The 26,118-nt window shown below is 39.1% G+C and overlaps 1 protein-coding gene across 1 annotated transcript in view; it reads left to right on the top strand.

The window, feature by feature from the left end:
• LOC103462108 (E3 SUMO-protein ligase PIAS1-like) overlaps positions 1 to 26,118 on the top strand; it is a 65,638-nt gene that overhangs the window by 8,498 nt on the left and 31,022 nt on the right. Inside the window, exon 2 of the mRNA XM_008404639.3 lies at positions 25,587 to 26,082. Within this exon, the coding sequence (XP_008402861.1) occupies positions 25,587 to 26,082 (496 nt within the window). The remainder of the gene's footprint in view (positions 1 to 25,586; positions 26,083 to 26,118) is intronic.

Below are 26,118 nucleotides of genomic sequence, written 5' to 3'. Positions count from 1 at the left end.
TTCATCCTTTATTACCCCAGGTAATCTCATAAAGCCTCTGCTTCACCTTTTTACAACTCTAATTGCCTGTAATATTTATCATTAGGTTTCCTGAGATTGCTGTTTTACTGTCTGATCTTTGGCCAAATCGATTTGTTCCGTTAAAAACAGGAAACTATTCTTAGAATCACAGCTAGCAATATCAGTGTGGATTGTTAAGGCAAAGGTCCATATGACCTGTAGGAAAACATGAGCTATAAGTGACCCGTAGTGTCCTCTATCATATAGTCTCCACCACATTTTGCGAGGTTCAGGATATCAGCTGCTAAAGAAAAAAATGCATCGAAGGTTTATCTGATTGAGCTGACAGTGAATCTTTGAATAGATTGTAAATTATATTATTTTTTTGAATAGATTTTTAGATGAGGTGGAAATGTGCCACACTGTTCCTCTGTCTTTTTTTCTTATGAAAGACGTGAAAAAAAGACAGTATGAGATACAAGATGCTGTGAGATATTTTGGATTCCTAGTAGGAACACTTGGGTATCTTCAACTGGAGCAGCATGGCATGTTAGAAAAACATGCAATATTGTTGAATATTGTGGCAAATATGGCTGCAATTACCCCAGATTTCCCCCACTGTTTTGTTTCCTTTAAATTACATCTACAAGTTTTAACATCTTGGTCACAAAATCTATGTCCTTGTTGAAAATAGCAGATTTTCAGTTAATCGAAGATGTTGCTGTCCATTATTTGTGTTTTCAGCACTGAAAAGTTAACGTAAATCCAACATTTGAGATATATTATTTGCAGCATTGTAAGATCTCGTCATACAAGATCTTCCAATATTCAAAAATCACAGTACTTCTCGTTCAGTTGAATGCTGCCTTGCAAGCGCTAGCCAGTTGCGGTCAGTATGATTTTGCCTCTTCAAAGATGCAGCAACTACTCTTAAATCCTCTGACTGACAACATTTTGGGTTCTTAGCAGGAACTACGGGTGCACCTGTTGCAGTTTTCTGGCCGGTTAACGATCTAGCCCACAGTGTTTCTCAACCTTTTTTGACCCAGTGCCCCCCTAGCCTTTATCCGGGTCCCTCACTGCCCCCCACCAAAGAATTTGTAGGCTACTTTGCACTGACTATTATTTTATTATTAATATTACTATCACTATTGTAGATGTTTTGATTTTATGCTTGTTTCTACATTTGTCATCAAAAATAATTTCCCAGAGAACAAAAAAGCCATGTGAATAGAAATTATTTTCACAGGTGTCTATGAAAAATGCAATGAACATTCAAGTTAAAATCTGTATGTAGGCCTTACAGCAGCCAATCAGAGTGGAAAAAAAAATTCTTGTTCTTTGCCATTTTCTAGTTGTTAAATATTACACAAAATGACCAGATAAAAGATGTTCAACATGCCAGTTTAAACTTTTAACTATTTGCAAAATTACTGAGCTCTGCAACATTAAAACATGGATAGAACAGTAACTACATTAATCATAGCTCTTCTTCTCTTCAGTGTCTGTCGGTTTCTGGTGGTGCAGCTCTGTGCTGCCTTCAGGAGAATGGGACATCAGAGCATCATCCATAAGATTTCACCCACATGGCATATACTGTGTAAACCAGAGCTTTCAGTGGAAAAATAGAAGTTCCAGGTCCTTTTAATGCCATACAAATATGAGACAGAAACATGGATTATATCTGTCTATTGATTTATAGATTAATAGGTTTACTGGACAGAAATTACAAAGAACAAATCTGGTTCTTAATCAAATCCTAATGAGTCAAATTGAAAGTGTCATGGAGTCATCAGCCTCATGACATTAACACTGACATGAAAAATAATATTGAAGAAATAAATATATCAAATCTAATTTGATATATTAGATTTGATATATTAGAGACCATAACAGTTATTTACTGTTATACTGATATATTTATTCTCAGTATTAGATGTGATTTCAACAAACCCATGGCACTTCAACAATATTATTTTACCTTTTATCTGGAAATGGTGTCTGTTTATTCTTGCAATACAGTCTCTGTATTACTTATTGATCGAAAGATCTTGTCATACCAGTTTATTCCTCTGTATTTACTTTAGTTTCTTAGTTTATTCTTGCATTTTGTTCTTCATTCATTTCCATTTAGTTTCCTTTGCTTAGTACTGTCCTCTCCAGGTTTATTGCTATGTCCACTTTAGTTTCTTTCCTGTTGCTAGATTTATTTGATCATTTATTGACCATCAGTAATCTTCACTCATCACCTGCTGCGCCGCCTAATCGTCATGATGTTTTTCACATCGTGTTGATTTTTCACTGTTCAGCGTCGGATTCTCAGTTTTTATGTCATAATTCACATCTAGTTCGTCGCTCCGTTTTATGTCCCGCTTCTCCTGTTTCAGAGTTTTGCGCAATGTGTGCGTTGTTTTTTTTTTTCAACCCCCTAAGGTGCAGGGAGGTCGGGAAGCTTATCGATGGGGAAAAGGAAGCCTAACATAAACCTTTTAAAACAACAGTAACAATTTCGATATTTTGATTATTGAAATTTAAAAGTGCTGTGGTACCGTTGTTCTATCACACCCGTTTCATACCGGACCACTTACAACACCGGTGTTAACGCTATAAAATGAACGCTCTCTATCGTGGTATCACCCATGGAGGGATTTCTTTATTTAAATGGGTTCATTTTTCAGAGGGATGCACAGTGAGGGTATCGTGATTTTATTAATTACATGTTTATAAGAGTGATTTTCTGTTGTCCTTCTATGGAAGCGGGCAGCCTTCAGACGGAAATAAACACTTTTTAATATAAGTTGCTGCTTTGACATGATCACAGAACTGCCGAAACATATGTACAAAAATACCAGAGAAAGTGAATCTCAGCAACGTCACTTCTGGAACTGATGCGGTGAAGCTACCAGTAGCAGGAGCGGAGCTGCGCCAAAAGATAACAAGCTACAAACACTGAAGAGAAGAAGAAGAGCTGCCATTGATACAGTTGCAGCCAAGCATGATTTAATGTTACACAATACAGTTTTAGCAAGTTGCTCAAAGTCTAAACAGGCATTGTTGTGCATTTAAGGTGCAAAGTTTACCTTCGACCAAACGCCCCCCAAAGGAATCCCAGCGCCCCCCTTTTGTAAAAATGTCCGCCAGTGGCCCCTGCTGTCCTCTGAAAGCCCCCCGGGGGGCGGAACCGCCCACGTTGAGAACCGCTAATCTAGCCTGACCTACCGATTCTGATTTTGGCCGATACCAATTTTTTTTGTCTAAAATGTTGCAAAATGTAGCAAGAAAGTTGATGAGTTGCCAACAGTGAGATAACGATTGTTAACTGCAACCATATAGAGCTGATCTGGTGGGCCGGTCTGCTCGTGAAACTTCTCTCACAGCAGAGCAGAAGAAGATAGCAATTGATTTAAATACCGTTGCGGAGGTAGATAAAATCGGAAGTTAACATCGGCTTCACATGTAAAAATCCACCGATCACCGATTTCCCTAATTTTGGGAATTTATTTATTGTTCCCCAGTAGGAACAATAAATGGCAACACAAGACAAGACACATATGTAAGCACAGTGAGTTGTTCAAACGTTGAAAGAGGTAGAAAGAATTGCTGTAACAACCAGTGACTAGGAGTACGTTGGGCTACATCGCAGTCACAGCACACACTATCAGTACTAACAGGGCAGTGGTGAATGTTGTACTGCAGACCATGCGTAGTTGAAGCATTGCGCCAAGATCTGCAGAGAGAAAAAGAAATCCTCACAAGAAAGATGTCAGTTTGTTTAATTTGTAGTGAAATCAATAGAAAATGCAAAATAAAGGCCTTCTTGTAGCATAAACTCAGATCTTTGAAGTTTTCTTGAAAGCGATATTAAAATCCGACCTTGTTCTTGTGAAATTATTGTCGTGCCTCGTCCTGTGAGTTTTAGGTATTGTTACGCCCGTAATTATGTGCATGACGTGCATCAGATCATGTAGAGTTCTTGTGATTGTGACATTGAATACATTGACGTCGCAAACATTTCAATTACTGCAGCCATTCGATACGTTGCAAAGCTTTGATTTCACTTTTGATTAAAACTTAAGTTTTATTTAAAGTACAGTACTTGGTTTGCAGTGTCAGAAAGGTAGACGGCACGTTGGATGGAGAGTCTTTTGGGACTGAATCCACTCGTCTAGGTCATTTTCAAGGTAACTGCATTTCTTAAGATGATGTAACCATGTGTCAGATTATGTTTTTAGGTAATTTTAAAGGGAAGTCTCAAAACATAAATATAAAGGAGATCATGTTTTATATAATTTTATGCTTTAGTTGTTAACTTAAGGTGCAACAAACCAGGTAAATTTGGTATTTTTACCTCTTTCTGCATCAGTGTCACACATTTGCAGTTAGATATGGTGCAGAAAGGAAATGAAATCTTAAGAACACATCAAGGCTGTCATCTTTCCTCTGAATGAAACTCTGGACCGGAGCTCAGCAACGTAACCACAGTTACGTGGTCCGTATATGCAGTCAAACATCAAAGAGGCTCCTCTCAAGATAAAAGGCATCTGTGGTCCTGCCCAGCCTGTAGTCTCCTGCTCCCGTCTCTGCCATTCCCCTTCATCTCAAGTTCTGCCGACCTCTGCCAACCGAGCTGGACTAAAAGGCTGCAGCAGAGTGCGAGCACAGCTCCTCTTTTCCGTCTTCGACATCCAGCTTCGCACTTTCTAAGACGGCCATTCTGTCTTTACAAAGCAGGAGATTTGGTTCTTGGTCATAAGGCGATATTGTTAGCATTTTAAAAAATGGTGCGACTTGAACCTTCGCCATCTTGGCCTCAGATCAGAAAAACGCCCTTGTCAACATTTTGTGATGCTCGGCATTGAACACAGCTGGTTTTAGATGTCTATCTTCCCGTGGCAAGCTGGGACTAGACCTCAGTAGCCTCAGGTGTAGATGAATGGCGATTAATGATTAAAAAGAGACATCTTTCAGGACTACGTCCAGCTGGGTCACCCGATCTTATCCAGCTACAAGAAGACCTGCACTCATCGATGTCTTTATCCCCCCCAAATGTTCTTTTGTTTGAGCCACAATGCACACCGTGATTGGGGTTCTAGAAAGAGGAGAGAGGGAGAAAACAACAGGCGGAGGCATTTCATAGTTAAGCTTGAGTCAGAGAAGCTGGAAGGCTAAGAGGTGGGGGGATGGGAGGACAAAGAGGGGAGGAGGATGGGGAGGAGGCTGGCGCTCAGTACAGAGCCCTGTAGCCGAGAGTTGGAGCTTTATATAATGGCCAGGTAGTGTTCAACCTCTGCTTCCACCCCCCATACACCACACACACACACACACGCACACACACACATCCTGCAGAGACTGCCTGGCACAACATGAGCCTCACCATCTCCCAGCCTCCAGGGATTCAGAAGAACTGCAGTACTGTTCACCTTCTCAAAACCAAATGAAAGAACTGCACAGGTTTATTTTAGCCGTGCAAGTAAACACAGAGAGCTCAGCTGTGTTTTTCTGGATAACAACAAGGCAGATATTTAGGATTTGCACTACCTGGTGTTTTTTCTTTTTTCTTTTTTTTTTTAAACCCTGGCTAAACAACAGGAACAGGTGAAATGAAGTCATTGATTTTCATGATTTTTGTTTATGGCTGCAGGTTGTGTTTAGGGTGGAAACTTCCAGATTTTGTTTATCTGGGTTTGTTTGTTTGAAGATAAAACGAAACAAACTCAGATTTGACCGTAATTTAGCCAAGCAGGAGAGAAAAACAGAGTGATTATATGTGAGTGGCTTTGGCTTGTCTTTAATTTGACTATTGTGCGTCATTATTCAACTTACTTTTTCAAAGCCGATCACATCAGCGCTGTGCACTGACACTCCAGCCTGATTTTCGTCGTTATGGGAGATCGGCCAATACTTGTAGGTGAAAATAATAGTATATTTTTCCTATCTACCTCTGGAAAGGTGTGGAAATCAGCCACAGTCCCCATTTCCTCCACCATGAGAGAAGGTTTACTGACAACAGGTGGCAATAATCGCCCCAATGTTGCCAACTTAGACAAAAAAAAAATTGATATTGACCAAAATTGGAATTGACAAGTCAAGCTGATTATTGATCTACCAGAAAACTGTAACCAGGGCACCCCTAGTCAGCGTATTAAAGCCTTTCGTTATCCAGTTAGGTCTGAGCCTTTTTAATGTGATTATTATAAAACATGATTTTTATAGTATTATTTATTTCATTTTCTATGTTTTTAATTTGATTGTAGTTAGAAAATCTTTACCATCGTACCCAGGAGCTTAAGTAAGGCTTAGTGAAAACTTTTGACAACTATTTTTTTGTACACTTCAATGTTTTTAATCATCCCATATTTGTTTATGTTTTATGTACAACGAGCCAGATCTTCTTCTAAGCTAAAAATTCGTTTTTATTGGTATTTTTTGTTGTGTTTCTACAGATTTTTAAAGACAAATCGTGACACTTGCGCTTTGCTTCTGCTCTCGTCTAGTCCAATACCTGACTACTTTATTAGGAATGTTGTTTTTGTTCTGTAAGCCACTTAACCCTGACCTGTGAATCATTCAGATATAAATAACTCAAGGGATTGTCCAGCGTTGTGTCAACACGGCTTAAAAAAACGGATAATTACCTGAATGCTTCGCTCAGGTTCTGATTCAAATTTTTGATGGATTTCCTTTTCCAATCTCTTAAAGACGTAATTTTCAGATGCTGTTAATTTGTTGTAGATGGACATTAAGCTCCATCGTGGTCAGTTTCACGAGTGTAAATGACGATTTGTTGACTTGAAGTCCAGCAGGCTTTCAGGCGCTCTGGGAGAATTAGGACTGCTTCATAATATTTACAAAAAAAAAAAAGGTTGTCTCCTCAGAATTAAATGATAAACAAATCATGTGTGGTTTAACTCTGAAGAAGTAAAAATCAATAGATGTATCATTTTTCTTTTTAAAAATGAATACTTTTCCTGATTAAAGAAATTCTAATTAATTAAAGGAATCAGTTTCTATTGTCTTTAAGCCACCAGTCCCCTCAAAAAAAAAAAAAAGAAAAAGACTGACAAAGTTTCTCATGCTGCTTTCAGACTTCACATTCAAAACATAACAGCTGTCTGAAAGCCTAATTCTTCTTACAAAAGCTAAATATTTAGCTTTTAACGTCTTGGTTGACTGTATTACGTTTCTTTTCTTTTTTTCTTTTTTTTAAGCACACCTTCTGGAAGTTTGTTTGCAGGATATATATATGTCCCAAAATGCTTCTCGTTTGACAAATCCAAGCTGTAAATGGGTCATATTCTGCTCATATTTTCTTACAGTTGAAGCATTTGCCAGCAGTGTGCCTGGTAATTAGATTAACTGTTAGATCATAATCCCCAGAGGCCTGTCTCATAAAGTTATAGCTGGAGTGTTTGTTTTAGATAATTGATTGCAGTAGGAGCCCTAAAAGCAATCCACATGTTTTCATACACAGTGATGGATGTTCGCCGCCCCCACCCTGGATGACTGCAGACGTTTTCCTAAAGGTTTTCGAGTGTAAATTCAGGGGAGTGACGAAGGCCTGGCGTCAAAAACAAGGCGTGGTCCGGAGGCTCGCGTTTCACTGCATTACTTCTCTGTGTCATCATAAAAGGAAGAAACTATTCGTGGTATCTTTTTTTTTTTTTTTTTTGTCCCCGTGTGCGATGGAAGCAAAAGAAATGTTTGCATTTCAACATTTTATTCATTCCCCTGGTTAAATGGTTACAGGAAGTAATCATGGGTAGAAATCCCTTGGTATTTTTAAAGAGGGTTTTGAACTTTAAGGCTTCCTGGAACCATTGCAGATTTTTTTTTTTTCACACGCACACAGGGGGAAAATATAATTGTGTTGGTATCATATGATTGTCATGTGGCTGAGAGCTGCACTTGAGGTTTTGTGCATGCATAAACCATTTGGCCGGCACATGCAATCACCGTGAGCTTAATTATGTCCGGTAGAACGTCGGTGTTGACTCGCTGCGTGTCGGGTCTGGAACTCGTGGCTGCAATTTGCATGTAGCTTCAACTTGAACTGAAATACTTTGCATTGCAAGTGATATCTGAAAAGATTTTTTTTTGTAGGGAAAAAAATGAAGTGGAATTTTAAATTGTACAGGGGAAGTTGGCTGAATTTACTCTCTAATTTCAGTTCAGGAAGCCACTGCTCTAAAAGTTGACTGTCATTTAAATATAACTTAAAAACTGCAAGATTTTATGCATGCCTTGAAAATGTTATGCATGCAGTAACATTACTGAAATGTTAATAGCTTCAAGCCTCAAAGTTTTGTGATAGTTTAAACTGAGTGACATTTATAAAATATGAGACCCGTACAGAAACAGTACTGTGTGTATTGGCTGATGACATGCATAGTTTCTCAAATGTGCTTGTTAGGTAGACATACATGGTAAATACAACAGATGGTAAAAATATCTGCTGTATTTAACATTTTCCTCACTCTTCTGCTCGTTTCCCGTCGTCAATGTTTTCCCTCTGATTTGTCAGCCTTTAAGCATCTGAGCCAGCCAGTGTTGAGACAAGTTTGGTTTCAGCAGCAGCTAGTGTCCATCTGACTGGCCAAACAGGTTCTTCCTGAGCTGTATTAGACATGCCGCAAGAAGCAATAAGGCAATTAGTCGCATGCTAGATTGAAGCAAACTCGGTCTCTATTTACACGATTTATTGTTTTTCTCTCTTTCTACCAAAAACTGGATGACGAATTGAGTCTTCAGTTTGGTGCTTTGGTCTCAGCTGGACCTTTTGCTGAAGGACATTTTTGTTTACAGAGACTTCATAATTCATTTTATTTATTGTTTCTGTTTTTGTGTTTATGTTGAATCTCTTCCAGTCCCAGTGTTAGATGTTTATTACAATTTAAAGTTGATTGATCTCGGTAAATAATGACACGTTTAATTCAAAATTGCATTAGAAGTGTCATTATTTACCAAATCACACTCCATGACAACAGTCATAAACATTCATGAAGACTCCTTCATGTTCATAAAAAGGTGTTATGTCATGTTTATGACAATATTATATCAGTCTCAGGCACATCCCATCAAATAAAGTGCTACCAATACTTTTAGTAGGAATGTTAACCTTTGATTTACATTTTAGCACCAATGATGAGAAAATAAAGGTAACAGAATTGTTTTCAGGTTCTGTTAGCATGTTATGTGCAAATCATTATTGTTTCCATAAGGCAGCAAAAAAAAAAAAAAAGCTTGATAAAACGAGACACTCGATATCAGTCTGGAACAGCTTTTTTTCTTTTTTGAAAAATAAATCATAACAATAGCTTGGCAATTGTAACTTTTACCGAGGAAGATTTTCTCAGAAACTTGACCGCGATGCCAGCCAGTCGCCCGTTTTGGAGGCCACTGTGTCTCCCGACAGATAAAACGTCCCATTCAGGACGAGTCGGCCGCTGGCCAGTTCTATCCCGTCTGCCCTCGTCAAACAGGCGTCCATGTTGCCCGTTTCCTTTCATTACGGCTTCAGCACAGGCCGCTGCTCCGAGCTGCAGCACTGACAAGAGTGTGTTTTCTGTGACGGTGAGGTTTAGGTGTGTGTCAGAATGGAGATAAAATGCACATAACTCGGTTTAGTTATTTGTGTGGGTTTTTTTTATATAATCAGGTGTTTACAGGAATCTTGAACTGTGTAAGAAAAATGCAAAGTTATACAACTTTGAAGAAATTTAGCTTTGGAAAACACTTTTCCAAGAGTATTTGTTGCAATTCTGATCCCAGCTGAATCTCTGAAACAATATCTGACTGACCTTGTCATACGTTATCTGATCTGTGGAGGTTTTGGACTGAAGTCAAGGACATTCCGCTTTAAAAAAAAAATCACAAAGCTCAAAAACAACATGGTGAGCTAATAATTTAGCAGGACAGAAACAGCTTTACTCGGTCGAATGCCTACTTCAGAAACACTAGGTTAGGTTCAGTTTGTTTCTATAGTTCCAATTGACAAAGCATGTAATTTCAGGCGCTTTAAAAAAAAAAAGAAGTAATTTCAACTCTCATGCATGTAGCGACGGCAAAGAGGAAAAACTCCCTTTTAACAGCAGAAACTGGTTCGGTACAAGCGGCTGAACCCCCGATGGCGGGTTTGGGGAGACGTAGTAAAGAAAAGAAAAAAGTAGTTAACAATGACACAAATTGGAGCGTGGTAGGAGAAAAAAGTAAACAAAAGTAAAGAGATAGCGCAGATAGTCTAATCCGTAGAATTAAGCATAAGAGAGGAAGTTATTTTAAATGTAACTTTAATTGGAAAGTTTTAAGCCTAGTGTTAAAAGTAGACAGGCCGTCTTCCTCACAGATTAAAACTGAGAGCTGTTTCCACATGAGAGGAGCCTGAAGTCTAAAGGATCTGCCTCCCAATCTACTTTTAGAAAGCATGTAAACCTGCAGTCTGAGAGCAAAGTGCTCTCTTATGAACATATGGACATTTATGGATATTTTAATGTTGATCAGATCTCTAGCTGCAGCATTTTTGGATTCGTTAATGATTAGCTGAGAACTTCCTGATTGCAAATATTTACAATAGTCGACCCTTGAAGAAACAAATAAGTGGACTAGTTTTCCAGCATCTCTCCTTTTTGGCAATATTACAGAGGTGAAAGAAGGAAATCCTAGAAACCTGTTTAATATGGGATTTAAATGACATACTGGTCAAAAATAACATCGAGGTTCTTTACTTTATTATCGGAGGCCAATTTAATGACATTCAGATCAAATGATTGACTAATCAAGCAAGTTATTTTTCATTAGTTCTGGTACAAAGACAACACCACCCGCCTTGCCAGAATTTAAAAGAAGAAAGTGTAAATAATAAAACTTTGATCCACTCTGAGAATGAGGTGTAGCTATTTTTTATAGCTTCCGTATTTCTAAATTCCCAGATGTCATACTGCTCATTAATACTCACATTTAAATGTTTCCTATAAAACAAGTGTTCCAAACTCTGCCTGAAATAAACTTTCTATTGTGATTGATTGAATCTCATCATCATTTCAATGGATGGAAATTTATTACAGGCTGTCAAGAGCCGAGCAGGATGAGTCATTCAAAGTGTTTTTAGCTTATTCGTTTCCAGGAAATGACAAAACTTCTTGAAATTTGGCTTGGCGGCATCAGGAAGAAACAGTGAGACAGAACTATGTAAAGTCAAAGACAGGCATGTCATATACACTGTTTTTTATATATTTGATCAAACGATGAAGCAGTTCTTCATTAAGAAATGTTGATGTCAAATCTTCTTTTTGGTTTGACAGTCAGAATGAAACGTACAAATTAAACAAAATAAATCAATATGATTGTGTTTACTGACACAGAAAAAGGTTATAAAAAGTGGGGCACGCTAATAGTTGGTTGGATTAATCTCAGTTCAAGTCACCCCACAGCATTTCAAAACATTTAAACCTGTACTGTGATTAAGCAAGGACTTCCCACTTCTTGATTTTCAGTCCCTTACGAGTTTACGTGCATGTTTGGGTTCTTACATGTTTAAGGAATCTAGTTAACATCAACTTTTAATTTATTTACAGATTTCTCATATTTTTCTCTGATATAATCATGTGAAGTCCTTCTGCTGCAAACATTCCCATATCACTTCCATGCTTCATTATTCAACATATTTTTATTCCTTGATTTCCGAATTTGGTTTACCCCAAAAATGATTCCAGAAGTCCTGGTCTTGGGTCGCCTTCTTACTGGACTATTTATGATTCTGAGTCTTCTTGCTTCCTCATTTCACCAAGTAAACAATCTGGAATTTTCCAAATGGGCAGGGAAGAAGGCGTGACTGATGCATTCAAGATAGAAAAAAATGAACTTCCAACAAATGAGACGCAGGCCAACAATGGTTGCTGTGGAAGCGTGAACCCAAATGGTCTCTATCGTTATTGTGGACATTCAGAACAAACCAGTCCGAATCCGAGAGAGCTTTCAGTGTCGCCATGATGTTCACTCTCATTGCAGCAGTTAGGAGAACCAAACTAAATGTCTTAAGGCTTAAAAAGGGGAACATTTCAAAATCCACATCATGTTCACCTAAGTGGAACGTTAGCCAGTTCATATAGGGAATAATTCACCAGGAATTCACTTTTTTAAATTCCTTTTTTTTATTTTTTAGTTTTAAGTGGTCAATTAGGGCTGCACAGTGGGGTCAGTTGGTAGAGCTGTTGCCATGCAGCAAGAAGGTTCTGGGTTCGATTCCCAGCCTGGGGTCTTTCTGCATGGAGTTTTCATGTTCTCCCTGTGCATGTGTGGGTTTTCTCCGGGTACTCCGGTTTCCTCCCACAGTCCAAAAACATGACTGTCAGGTTAATTGGCCTCTCCAAATTGTCCCTAGGTGTGTGTGTGTGCATGGTTGTGTGTCCTGTCTGTCTCTGTGTTGCCCTGCGACAGACTGGCGACCTGTCCAGGGTGAACCCCGCCTCTCACCCGGAACGTTAGCTGGAGATGGGCACCAGCAACCCTCCCGACCCCACTTAGAGAAAATGGGTGGATGGAAGTGGTCAATTACTTGATTATGCCTTTTTTAATTGATAAAATATTCATATGTATTAATATCTTGGTCATCCACAAGATCTAAAAGGATTTCCCAGTTTTTTTTTCATGAATCTATGAAGCAAATAATCAGCTCTTTTAAAATATTAAATACTTGTTAATAATTAATTTTTGGTCAAACTTTTTTTTTAGTTGCTGCAGCATTAGTGCCATGCTCATTTCAGAAATGTTCTTTTTTTTTGTGTGTGTGTGTGTCCATCTAGACCCCCGCCATCAGCTTCGCCAACCTCCCATCCTCTCTCCCACCCTCCCCCTCCCTCCGGTTTTTTCACTGGAGCTGTGGAGAATTTCATTCGGTTTGGAGGCTCAGCTGCAGGCTCTCTCTTCCCCCATCCCCCATCCTCACTCCATCCGTCATTCTCGCCAGCTCTGGACAGAAAATTATTACCCTACACTCTGCTATTCAGTCTGACAGGAGTCTGCTGGGTGTCTACGGGTCTTAAAAACCCTTAAAAGACAAAAAAAAAAAAAAAATTAGTTCCTGGAGAAGGTTTCAGAGTCAGAAAGATGTGCATAATTTTACCCTCATAATGTTTGTCATAAAATGACAGGCTCTCAGCTGTCAGGAGATGTTACACAAATTGGCCATCAGGGACAAAATTATTGAGTGTCGATATTTCTGCTTGATGGATCCATCTTTCTCTATGATGTGTTGGGACACTTTTTATGCTGATTTATTTGATTAAATGGTTAGACATTCATTTTACAAATTGCCTGTAAGTGAAGGAATTTTAATCTATTACTTTTGAGTTCTGGTTATAACTACAGAAGGATTTCCTTATTTTATTAGGTGTTATTGTTTGGAAAAACTGTGTTTTTACTTTTAACACATTTATTACAGCTGTCACGTTTTGGAATTTTTTGGACATAATTTTATACATTAAATTTGCTGCTAAACACTGTTACCTCCTTTTTCCTGGTGGGTAAAGAACAAAGTTGAATGAATCAAAAAATAGAGAACAGTAGAAACTTTTGTGGATTGACGTATTTGTCACCTAATTAATAGTTAAACCCCTTGATGCATTGGTTGAGTTCCAGACCAGAATTATTACATGTGAACAAAAAACAAAAACAGTATATTGTACTAGCAGAACTGCAACATGTTGTAAGAGTCCAAAACCATCTTTAAGAGAGTTTCTGTCCTTTCTATGAAAAAAGAAAAAAGAAACTAAAGCTTTACCATAATTTCCCTCCTGTGAGTCTAACAGTCTGTTTGCTCATTTGGCCATGAGGTTCAACAGGTTGTATAAAGACAAAACCATTTCTTTTTGGAAAAAGATGGAAAGAGGCTCAAAAGGTGATGTTTTAGAGTCCAGATAACGTCTCGTCTTACGCAGCGGATGGTTTTTCATTCACAGCGTGTTTTTTTTTTTTTATATATATTTTTTTTATTTTACAGAAATGTTTCAGTGATGATGTTAAAATGAGATCACAAAGTAAACCCATTTTGACACTCATTATTTTCACCCAACCACACGACAAATTCAGAAATGTGCTAAGTTTGGTCTGGAATTTGGTTATGAAAGGAATATTTAAAAAAAAGATAAACATCAGATCTTTGTCTTCCATGCTATTTTTAACAATACAGCGCTTACTCATGAATATTAGAGTCCTGTTTCCTTCACCGGCATCAGCTTACCAGTGAATTTTGGTTCTTTTTCACGTCTAATTTGAAGAGGCCTCTGTTGTTCTTCTGCATTTGTCTTGTGCATATTTTAGTCCGCCCTCAGGCGGCTCGTGGACTCTTACAGAAACTCAACGTGCCAAGCATCACCAGCGGTAATCGTTGTTTATGTGTTTTCTGAGAATTGACATGATCAAGATTTTCTCCACCGTTGCTGTTTGCTATTTGCTCAAACTCAACTCAACTTACTAAGCGCACTGAAAGCACGAGGGGTAGCGAGTCTGAACATCGCTAGAAACGGGTGGAACTGTTTATGAGTTTAAAGGCAGCATTAATTGGCCGTAAAGCTGCAGCATGGTGTGCAGGCAGTGGGAAGTGATGAGGCACAGTTTAACCAACACTTTGGCTGCTTTCTGGGATGCTGCTCGTGTTCAAGTTTTCAGTCAAACCTTAATGAGCTGCAACTACAGCAACTCGTTGCCATTCATTTGTTTTTCAAAGTTTCTCTGTGGCTAACAGATCAAGACTCATGTCAAAGAATATTAGTTCACTGTTTAGTGAAGTAATGAAGAGCAGCACGCTTTGCTGCTTAACTTCCTCACTTCAGTGTACCGTTGCTGCTGCTGCTGCTGCTGCTTAGATTTGGGAATTTTATAACGTTAAACTTTTGTTCATGTCCAAAAGCGGCTATCTGCATGTGCCTATGCAAAACAATGGTACCGCTTTATCAGTGTTTAACACTAGTTAGCACTCTGAAGTTCTTGGTTCTTTCTATTTTGCACTGCATCCCAGGAGCAGTTGTTGTTTTTATTTTTAGTTATTGATGTTTTATCACTATTTGCACTTGGTTGACGTAATTATGTCTGATCATCCAGTAATGAGACTTTGTAAAACTAAAGTACCAAATTTCAAAATCAAAATAGACCACATACTAAACCCTAGAACAACACTCCCCACAGGCATATGTCTGGCTAAATGACAAAAAATAAAAGACAGGCGTTTATTCTTCAGTCTCAAAATGAACCCCAAAAAATACAATATTCTCTGATACACACACTGTTTGGAAATCAGGACTTTTCCTCTCTCTTTTTAAAACTCTTAAGGGATTTTAAGCCAACTTTGAACTCTCCAAAAAGCAAATAACAGTTCCTAGGTCTCAGTGAAATGAAATAACTGTAAACGACAAATTTAAAAAAATAAAACGGATAGAAGCTGATAATATTTTGAATAAGCCGCCCGTTGCAGGCCTGATCCAGTAGTCACTCACCACTGGTCTTCGATCCACAGTTTCTGGTGCAGATAAGGTTCTAATGCCTTGTCTTTTAAAAAACAATCCACACGTTTCTCGGTAAAGGCCGTGGAAAACGCAAAGCAATCCACAGCAGCCAGTCTCACTCGTATGCAGAACCCCAGCTGCCAGCTCAACGTATGTCCCTTCAATGCACAGAAAAGTTGCTGCACTTATTGAGCAACAAACTCCTCCAAAAGTTGCTGCAGACTCCACCGAGTCTCCACATTGCTTTTGTCTCTCTCCCCTTCATCTCTCCTCCTGGTTAGTCCCGCCCCTTAGTGAATCATAATTCAGGAGAATTTTGATCAATAGTCAGTCAGTCACTAACAGTGACTGACTGACTTACTTTATTTTATTTACTGTGCCTAAAGTTCACAATGATTAAGGCAAAAGGCAAAAAAAGTCTTCCCAATTTGTTGGAATCAACTGCAGAAAGACTTATAGTTGAATAAAATTGTCTCTTTTACTGTATTTAAGGCAACTCTTAATCAGTTAGTGAATAAGTATTTTTTTTCTTTTTTCGTACTGTCAAGTTGTATATTTTTCCTATTTTTACCGTTATGGCTATGTTTGCTTTTTCTTATTTTTCACCCTTTATTATCCATTTTTTTATTTTAATTGCGTTTTCTGTAGTTTAGATTTGTAATTGTCAGTGTTGTGCTGCTCCCAGTCTTGGTCAGGTCTTACTTGAAAAATATATTTTTAATCTCAATGACACGTACCTGGTTAAATAGAGGTCACATACATACATGGTTTAAGTATAGCTATCTGTACATCACATAAAACTATGAAAAGTTTTCAGTCTTAAAGCGACAGAACACAATATTTTAACAGACTATTTTTGCTTATCAAACTAGTTCATTATTTTCTCTCCCTCTCCCCAAACTCTTGCTTATGCAGTTTTCTTCCCAAAATAACTAACGTTTACTTTAGTTTTCAAATCAACAAAAATATACATTTCCTTTGGAAACTCAAAGAGGTGCAAAATTAAATGTTTGCTTTCTTAACATTTAAGCTTTTATGAATTTAAAGAAATGTCCTTCGACACCTTTAAGTACCTATCATAATGTTTTATTTCCATCCTCATAAACCGAGAGGACCCAACATGAATGGGGGGGTTGAAGTTCACCCACCAATATCATTATTGTCTTTATATAATATATTATTCCCCCAATAAACTTAAGAGGTAGCTGCAAACTGATAGCCTCTATGAACTGCAATATAATGGGATTTAATGTGGTTTATGAAGCAAAGATGGCAGCTGCAGCAGGAATCTGTTGTGTACATCGAGCAGAGGCATATCTTGGTCCACAATTTGATGCCATCATTGCTAATGTGGAGGACGGTGCACAGCAACTTCGCTCATATGTAAAACACTGAATGCATTCTTTCATTGCAAATAACTTAGTCTTCTCTGCTGTTCTTTGTGCTATAGCCTGTTGAATCCTGGGAGTTGTAGAGTACGCCCCTTTGGCTCCATAATCCCAGCTGTATGCTCTGAAAGCACACATGACCTTTGATCTCTGTGGATTGACTGGTATGATGTGAGTTGAGGGTCGGAAAGTCGTCAGACTGGAACATCGAGAATTTTGCTATTTGGCATAGCTTTTTCTTTCACAACAGACCAGAGCAGCGGTAACATTGCAGATGAGTCCCCTAAATCCATCTGTCCATCCCCCACTAAACGACTCGTAAGAAGAAACCAATAAACTTTAACTTAAGTTTAAGCATCTTAAGGCATAGTCGCTCATTCACACTTAGGAACACCCGTGTCAGATCAGCCCCTTTTACTAGGAGCAATCCACCATTTTCTGGTGGAGAACTATTGTCTCACACATAGAGGAGCCGTCTCATCCCGGCTGCTTCAGTCTCAGCTACAAGCCGCTCCGGTTCACGCTGAAGGTCATCCCCTCTAGACACCAACAGAACCACATCCTCCACTGAAAGGGCAGAGCAAATTCTGACGTACTCGAAGCAGACCAGACTCCTCTTCATGACTACTCCTTGAGATCCTGTCCATGAGCAAACTGGATCAGAGACCAGGTGCAGCCCTGGTGGAATCCAACTCACACTAGAGACAAGTTCGAATGTGTGCCAGGAATGCGAACGCGGCCCTTGATCAAGTTTTACTAGATGGCTCATAAAAGCATCCTGGGAACCCTGTACTCCCTCTACACGCTCTGCAAAATACCTCTGGGGACCCTTGTGGATCGGAGAACCAAACTTCCCTCATGGGTTCTGCAGTCTGGTCCGCTGTTCCACAGCCAGAACGAAAGCCACGATGCTGCTCCTGGATCTGAAGTTGAACGATCAGTCGGCGCCTCATTTCCAGCACCATAACGAGCTTTCCCAGGGTAGCGAAGAAGTGGGACCTATTGATAGTCTGTACACACTGCCCTTTCTTAAAGGAGTCTGGATTATGGTCTAGTTTCCTTAATAATTGTGTGATGCTTATCTTTGTTTCACAAAAGTAAGCAAACCGAACCTGTTTTCATTCCTTAGTCTTTATAATTGTTGTAGGAAACTTGTTTCTTACTATCTCTTGATACTTAACCTCCAGCTGGTTCACAGACACTTTGATTTGTATTCCTACAAACCCAGCTGTTGAATCATTCACAGTGTTTTTGGTTTCATCCATTAACTCATTTCATAAATAATGTACTTTGACCTCATGTTTTCTCACTTGAACTTAAATTGAGCTTTGAGCAACACAAAAGGTTGGCTCACAATTTCAGCGAATTATCTGGATTTGTTTTGGGTTTTTTTTTTTTGTTTGTTTGTTTTACCATCTTTAAAGCCCTAAAATGAACAGCAACTACACTCTTTAATCTTGTCTTGGCCTTATATAATATCCTAGTATTTGAGGGAATGTTTAATGTATTTATACATTAACACCTAAAAACGGGGGCTTTAAAAAAAAAGTTGGGAAAATAATAACCTTTTTCCATTAAAGCATATGCCTTTAACATATAAATGATTCATTTGAAAAGTAGTGCCTCAATGAATTTATTTAGTGATGCATTCACAGACCAAAACAAAGTGGGCTTTTTCAGTGTTGAGGCATTTGTCATTTGATTTGACCTACTGATCGCTGATTGGTTGCACTAATTTAGCTCCAGGAACTGCGAAATGAGACAGAATGTGACGGTGCCGTTTATCATTAAAGATTTATTCCCCCCACAGGTCTTTAGCTTTTAGAAGAAGAAATGTGAACAAAGCTGCATCTGTTGGTTTTAGCTCTGCTCCTCATTCAAGAACAAAGCTTTCCGTCTGTCTACAGGGGGAAAAAAAGTGATGAGAAAGATTTTTAACATTTGGTGGAAAACATATTGTGCACAAAGAAAGATTTCTGAAATAAATCATTCATTAAACAGAGCTCGAAGCTTCGTGCCGCTGACCGGGAATGCTGAAGAGAATGATTGACAGCGGAAAGAAAGGAAAAGGAGGAAGGGGGGGGGAGGCAGTGAACTGTTCATCTGTCTCTCCTCCAACACTTCCCTTGCCACTTCTTTTTCCCTCCTCCCTGTTTGTTCTCCCTCTATTTTTTGAAGCCAGAGGAATGTAACACATCCGCAATGTGGTGGAAGTGTTTGTGTGTCGGTGTGCGCTGGTGTGTGCGCCAGGTTTATTTGAGGCAGTGTTTGTGCTTTTGTGTATTTGTCTTCCTTTTGTGTGTGTTTGCTTTGTGGCAGCAGTGGGTGGGGGTAGGGGGAGGTGAGGCGGGCTTGGCGTGTGTGTGAAACGATCGGCAGCCAGTGTCACCATTTCTCCACGTTGCTCCCCACACGCACACGCACACACACACACACACACACACACACACACACACACACACACACACACACACACACACACACACACACACACACACACACACACACACACATGCATATTTCATGAAACTTGATCATTCATGTCGGCAGCAGAAGCATTGATAAACTGCGTGTTCATGTTCAGATCATTCCAGATCATGTTGAGTTATCCGAATGCTAGTCCGGCGTGGACGAAGCGCATATCTACACACCGAGAGTCTATAGGCGGCTGCACCTGTGATTGAGCCTCCTGCTGTCTTATGTTTGAATGATGTGTTTTTATGACTGCAGTGTGGCTCAGACCAGAGGCATTAGAATTGCATTCACATATGGGCGTCTGCCTCCCGCTCGCCTGTGTGTATTGACAGAAAACAGGTCTGGTTTACTCTGGGTGGACCTGTTACACTGTGCAGCCTCAACTTTCTGTTTTGCACAAGAATCGGCTTTTTGTTACATTTTTAGGCTGATAGTTCGGTTGCAAGTGGTGCGCGGTGTTAGAACAGGTCTCGGGTTTACTAACTGTGTGAGAAATTGCATGGTCCGCATTATGTGGCGGCGGCGCTTAAGATGCGATGCTGGGTGTGCGGACTGCAGCTCTGTCGCTTCAGACAAGTGTGAATCTTGTTTGGATTCCAGACCTCTGGTGTTAAACGACCCCATGACCTGTGTCATTCTGCAGCCAACGTCTCAGGAAGCAGAGGTTATTGCTGATGAAGTCTCACTTCATCAGGTGAGACTTGTGCATGTTCAAGAGGTAGGATATGATTCATAAAAAAATAAAATAAAATAAGTGCCAGGTGGGAAACGTGTAAAACATAAAGGATTTTTTTGGAGGTATTGATTAAAGGGAAGTAAGTTTGTCTCAAATGTCAAGTTTAACTTGAGTGAATCAACATTTTGTTGTGGCATTACTGAATATAAGGAGTAGATGGAGACCACCTGTTGCCCCAAAAGGCGCTGCCCTTTACGAAGCTGCATTGGAAATAAGAAATTGTTCCAATCTGTCCTCCCAGGTAAATAAAGATTAAGTAGAAAAAGATGAGATCCTAATTTCAAGACTCTTTACCAAACAAATTGGTCCAATTCACTTCAATCTTTAACTCCAGTTCAGTTTAAATTCACTTCCTCCAGTCAAGTACCTTCCAGTCATGTTCATATTTCATCCAGATTCAGGTCCAAGTCCTAAGGAGAGGAAAACACAGCAGGACTTCTTCAGGAGTATTTTCTGTAGGAAAGAAAAACAAAATGCTGAAAGAAAATAACAGAAATGCAGGGAACCCAGACAGTCTGGAAAACTGTGGAATCTGATTTCAGTATTTAATAGATTCACATAAATATGGAAAAAATGTTTGTGTTTCTAATTTATATTCCTGATTCTTTTGTCTAAGGTACAGAGAAAATGTTCCTTCCCCTGTCCTTTATTTATCTTCCCTGTACTTCCTTCCTCGTGTCCATCATTCATTATTCCTTCCTTATTCTTTCCACTCTTCCCTCTCTTGTGTTAGAAATGTCTGCCATATGTTCAAAGTGTATGTTTGTATTTTATATATTATAAGAATACATAAAAACTCTGAGAAGTCTGAAAAATTGACTATGGACAAATGTGGAATCTTTAGAAATCTTGGGATTTCCAATGTCTCCATCTTGGAAAGAGACATCACTGAACCACTGATGAAGAAGAAGAAGGAGCACTGAGGTGCTGAGCAAGGAGTGGTTTATATGAGCAAGAAAAACACAGAGGGTGCTCAATTCAGATTCATTAATTTTGATTAAACTCAGATATTAATGCTTTTTAAATCAGAACTGCACAACACATCGAACGGCAACATCGCATAAATTGCAATATTGATGTGTGCCATGTTAAATTGTTAATACCATGCATTCGTGCTCATAAAATCTCCAGAAACCTTAACAGCCCTGACTGCCAACACTTTACATTTAACGTAAGGAGAAAAGCGATGAGGGAAACGATTAGAGGGGAAGATGAGCGTTCATCCCATTCAATATCATTATTGTAATATTTAGCAGTAGCAAGTTTTCCTCACGAGAAAGTCGGAAAACTTCCTATTTAGTAGCTGTCTGCAAAAGAATCCTTATTTATAATGTTCTGTTGAAGTGTTAACTAATTAAAAGATCTTCACATAAAATTCATGCTGGCCTGCTTGCAGCTTTGTGAATAATCTGGTCGCCATTTTTCTGCTCTGGGTAGTTTAAGCCACTTATAATCAGCAGTACGAAGTCTAGACACAGCTGGGTTCCTGGATAACTATTATCCAAATGCGGTATGTCACTTTTGGCTCCAGTTTTGACTTTTTGTCCATCATTGTCGCTGCAGAGCAGGTTGAGATGATCAAGGCGGGTTATTAGCTTCTTGCAAGGCTGCATTTAAAATCAACTACTATGGTTAGGAGGCTCATTATTTGCATAGAGTAGTACTTAAAGTTCCCATATAATCAAAGTTGATGTTCAGTCATTTTTAATAAGATGCCTACGGCAGAAATAGTCAGCTACACACAGAGGAAACAACAGAAATCTGTAGGAATTGTAAACCCGTTTTATTTAAAAAAGCAAATGTTTGTTTATTGCTGCACTCAGACTGATCATTCTTCCTTCAGTGAAACATTTTGTAATTTAATTTCAAATGAGCCAGTGGGGGTAGTTCTGACCAAACTTTTTCTTCTTTTTTAAGCAAACTGGATGAGGCTGAAACACTTTTGAACAGCAGTAATTAATCTAAATCTATATGAAATAGTTGTACGGGGAAGACTTCCTATAAATGCAGAACAGAAATTGTTTTTGCGACATTTGCAGAGAGTGAAAGTTCAGTGTGCAAAAGTGGAGCATGATTTACAGTAAACTGTGAATCGTTTGGGGTTTCTGTTCCGTTCAGATTTACTGGTATTATTCCTGCGCTTTGGTTTTAATCACACAGCTCGGTTCTGTGGTTGAACCAGCGTGAGAGGTTCGCTTTACACCTGAGGCACTCGAGATAAAAATAAGTTGACATTTCCAAGGATAATAGTCACAGCAAAGTGCAAAAAGCTCCAGTCTTCAGTGTTGTCTCAGAAGTTGAGAGAACCAGGACAAAACAAAATAAACCCAACTTTACCGTTGTAATATTTCATCTATAGATAACTTCCGTAAACTATGGCTATTCATTTAAGAACAGACAGGTGGTAGAGTCAGTGTCTTCCCTCAGTCAGAAAGTTTTTGTTTTTTTCTTTTGCAACATGTTTCTGTATAAAAAGCAGCTGCTGTGGTTAGGTCACAGAAAATAGCCCACATATGTCGTGTGTGTATATATATAAATATATATGTCATTTCAAATGTCAACTGAATAAGTTACATGGCTCATGTGGACATTATTGCATGAAACTGAGGCAGTGTTTAATACTTTTTAATCAGGCTACATTCAAACTGTTTTGCAAGAAAATGTACATCAGGTGAGATTTCGCCGCTGTTTTCGTCTGTCCGGTTTGTTAATGGAAACAAAACGTATATAAAAAGTTCACGTTGCATTTTCTTCAAAAGCAGAAATGCAACAACTATTAAAAGTACTGATGAATACCTTGCAATGCTTTAAATACCTTAGAATAGCTTTAATAATGTTGTTTGTAGTGTTTTTGTTTGCATTTTTTTATTCACGTTAACATTTAGAGAATGAATGTTCTTAAAAAGTTTCACTTAAAATAGGGCACTATGTCCTAAAATTAAAATATCGGCCGGTGACACTTAAACGTGAGTTTGAAATCAGTTTTATCTTTTAAAATGTTAGTAGTTAAACTGTAAAAACTATATGAAATGTATGTTTATTGAACAGAGTTTAAGGTACCATCTTTAAATTATATAATTTGGCCTGGTGAATTGATACTTCTGCAAACTCTTGTTAAAGCCTGAAGCCGGGTATTTTTGTTATTTATCTCCTTTTTCTGTGCTATTGCTGAACCTGCTCTATCCTACTGTCCCGTGGGAGTTTGGCTCTCAGCCTCATATCAAGTTAGGGAAAAAAAAAAAAAAAAGCCTTTGTGGGTTCATTCCAATCCAAAAAATAGTCTTGCTTAAAAAGACCTGTTCATTGTTTATTCTTGTTTTACTTGTTTGTGCAAAACTTGGATTGCTTTTGTGAACAGGTTGGAAATTTCTAACTTGATATCTTTATTTTTATGTGGTGTGGTTGCGTGAAATGCTGTTCTGTTAGGAACTCGCAGCGTGGCTGAGCCTGTTACTTTACGTATTTATTTGCATTCGTGAAGCTCTTAACAGAGCCGCAGAATTGAGTATATTGTATGCATGAGTTGGTGTGAAACTTGTATTGCAATAACCACAATTAATAATTAATCTAAGCAATCAATTATCCTTCTTGAAAGATTTTTTTTTTCAGAGTTTTCAAGTATACTTGACTTTGTAATGTGAACAACGTTTTGCTGTTCTGCGTGTTGTCGAGTTACACTAGGAGCATAACAAGCTGATAGTAGCTGGTTAATTAGTCAAGCTTTGTGCTTTAGTAACCAACCTGCAGGCGGCTGCTAACACACGCTGCTCACAGCTTTTCAACTACACTTTTTTATAAAACTGTAATTAGAGTGATGGGTGGTGGGTAAATTTTGCTTTCTGGGGAAGAATGCATTAGCCTTCTATCAGCCAGCTATCAGTCAGTGTGCAGCAACAGGTCAGGAGCAGGTAGTGCCATGAAACTCTGGCATTTCTGATTTTCAACTGTATAAAAAAGGGAAAGTAAAAAAAAAAAATTGCCTACAGTCTTTAGGTTTGGATTTAGGATTTTATTTATTTATTTTTGCTTCCCTTTGCACAGTTTGTTTCTTTAGTGCTTTTTATTTCACTTTAAGGTCACGTTGGCTGAGAGGGGCCAGACTGAGTGAGAGTCCAAACCAGTTCCCCCACTTCACTATTGTAAACAAGAACAAAAACTCCGTGCTCGTGTTTTACTGGGAATCAATTGAATGCGGTTAGCTTTTGCTGCTGGCATTTCACTCACACTGGGCTTTTCTCAACCTTTCCCCCCCTAGAACAGAAAAAGAATAGAAATGTCCTTAATTGTCCCACTGAGGGGAGATGCAGGTGTGCTGAGGGTTAATGCTGTCCGATGTGTTTTAAAATTCTGTGGCTCAGCAGGGGGCGATGGACTGCAACACCAGATTAACGATGAATAACAACCTACTGTCTTTCAAAGTGAACATGGGTTTTGTTCTGCCTCCATGTTTGGTTTCATATGTAACTTAGGAGTACTGTCATTCAGAGAAGGATTTTAGCTTCTTGATTCATTCTAAGATGTTTGTTTTAGTTTGATTGTTTTTTTTTGGCAGCAAACAGGTGAGAAATAAATTCAAGACTTAAAAAAAAAAAATGCTTCAGAAAACAAGAATTTTGAATCAAGATGCTTAGACTGAGAAACGGACTCAAACAAAGAGAAACATTCACGCTTCACAAACCGCTAGGCTGTAAATGAGGAACTCATATTGAACTTTGAATTGTATATGTAATTTTCTTTATCCCTCTGAGTGTTACTGATTTAATTCTGAGTTTTAGTTCTCCACACAGATAGACCGTCTCCACATTAAAAGTGAAGAAGTATTAATTAATTGATTAGCTGGTTATCAATTTATGTGAAACTGTCCACACGTTATTTTTTGTTGGGCTTTTTGTTGCTCCATCTGATCATTCTCTTTTGTTAACTCTACTCTCTTTGCTTGTTTTCTGGAAGTCTGCTTAAAATATTAAAACTTTACGTTTGCGCAACAGTGTTGCCTTGACAACACGCTGCAGCTAAAGAATAAAGTCAGGAAGTGGCAACGCTAAAAATTTGAAGTCTGGCTCCAAATGTGAGTTAGTTCTTATGGACCCTCGGGGTAAAAAGCCAAACTTTACAGCCAGCTGAAATAAGGCTGGTACAGGCTGGTAAAAAATATATATAGGGCATTAAACTTTGGAGCAAGATGTTCTGTGAAACGTCTTGTAGATAAATGATGAACTTAAAGTTAAAGTCAAATGTTGGGATTTTATCACACTTACACAGTGGTTTGGACCATCGATGATCTTGTATCTTGTACTGCTGCGGCTTAATTACTGCTATAAGTGCAAATAACTTTTTTTTGTTCTATGTATTCCACTTAACAATCAGTCAATTACTAAGTCATTTATTCCAATATTTGATTAATCACAATTAACCGTTTCAGCCGTAGTGGTATATTGGCCTTGAGGTGACACGTCAGGAGTTTATTCTCATCATTTTTTCTCCCTCTCTTAGCAAATGGTGATGAGCCTGCGGGTGTCAGAGCTGCAGGTGCTGCTGGGCTACGCTGGGCGCAACAAACATGGACGCAAGCACGAGCTGCTGACCAAGGCACTCCACCTGCTGAAATCCGGCTGCAGTCCTGCCGTGCACATGAAGATCAAAGAGCTCTACCGAAGACGCTTCCCTGCCAAAATGGTCTCCCACCCCGAGCTGGCGCTGACCGGGCCGCACCACCCAGCGTCGGTCGGAGTCGTCGGGGGAGGCGGGGCGGCGCTGCCCGCCGGCCTGACGCAGCTGGCGTACGAGGGCCACGCCGGCCACGGCGGCGCTCCGTCGCCCGCTGCCTTACTGCCGCTCTCGCTGCTCGGACCCGGGAAGCACGAGCTGACTGCGCTGACGCACCACTTGCCCACTTCGGCCTCGCTGCACCCGGTCCACCCGGATGTTAAGCTCCAGAGGCTGCCTTTCTACGACCTGCTCGACGAACTCATCAAGCCGACAAGTCTAGGTAGGTATAGAGTTATTGTGGTCAGCAAAGTAAAGA

The sequence above is a fragment of the Poecilia reticulata genome, chromosome 3 (assembly GCF_904066995.2).
Source record: "Poecilia reticulata chromosome 3, P_reticulata-male-v2, whole genome shotgun sequence".
Lineage (NCBI taxonomy): Eukaryota > Metazoa > Chordata > Actinopteri > Cyprinodontiformes > Poeciliidae > Poecilia > Poecilia reticulata.
Note: the sequence above shows the minus strand (reverse complement) of the source record. Positions and strands in the feature narration are given on the sequence as shown.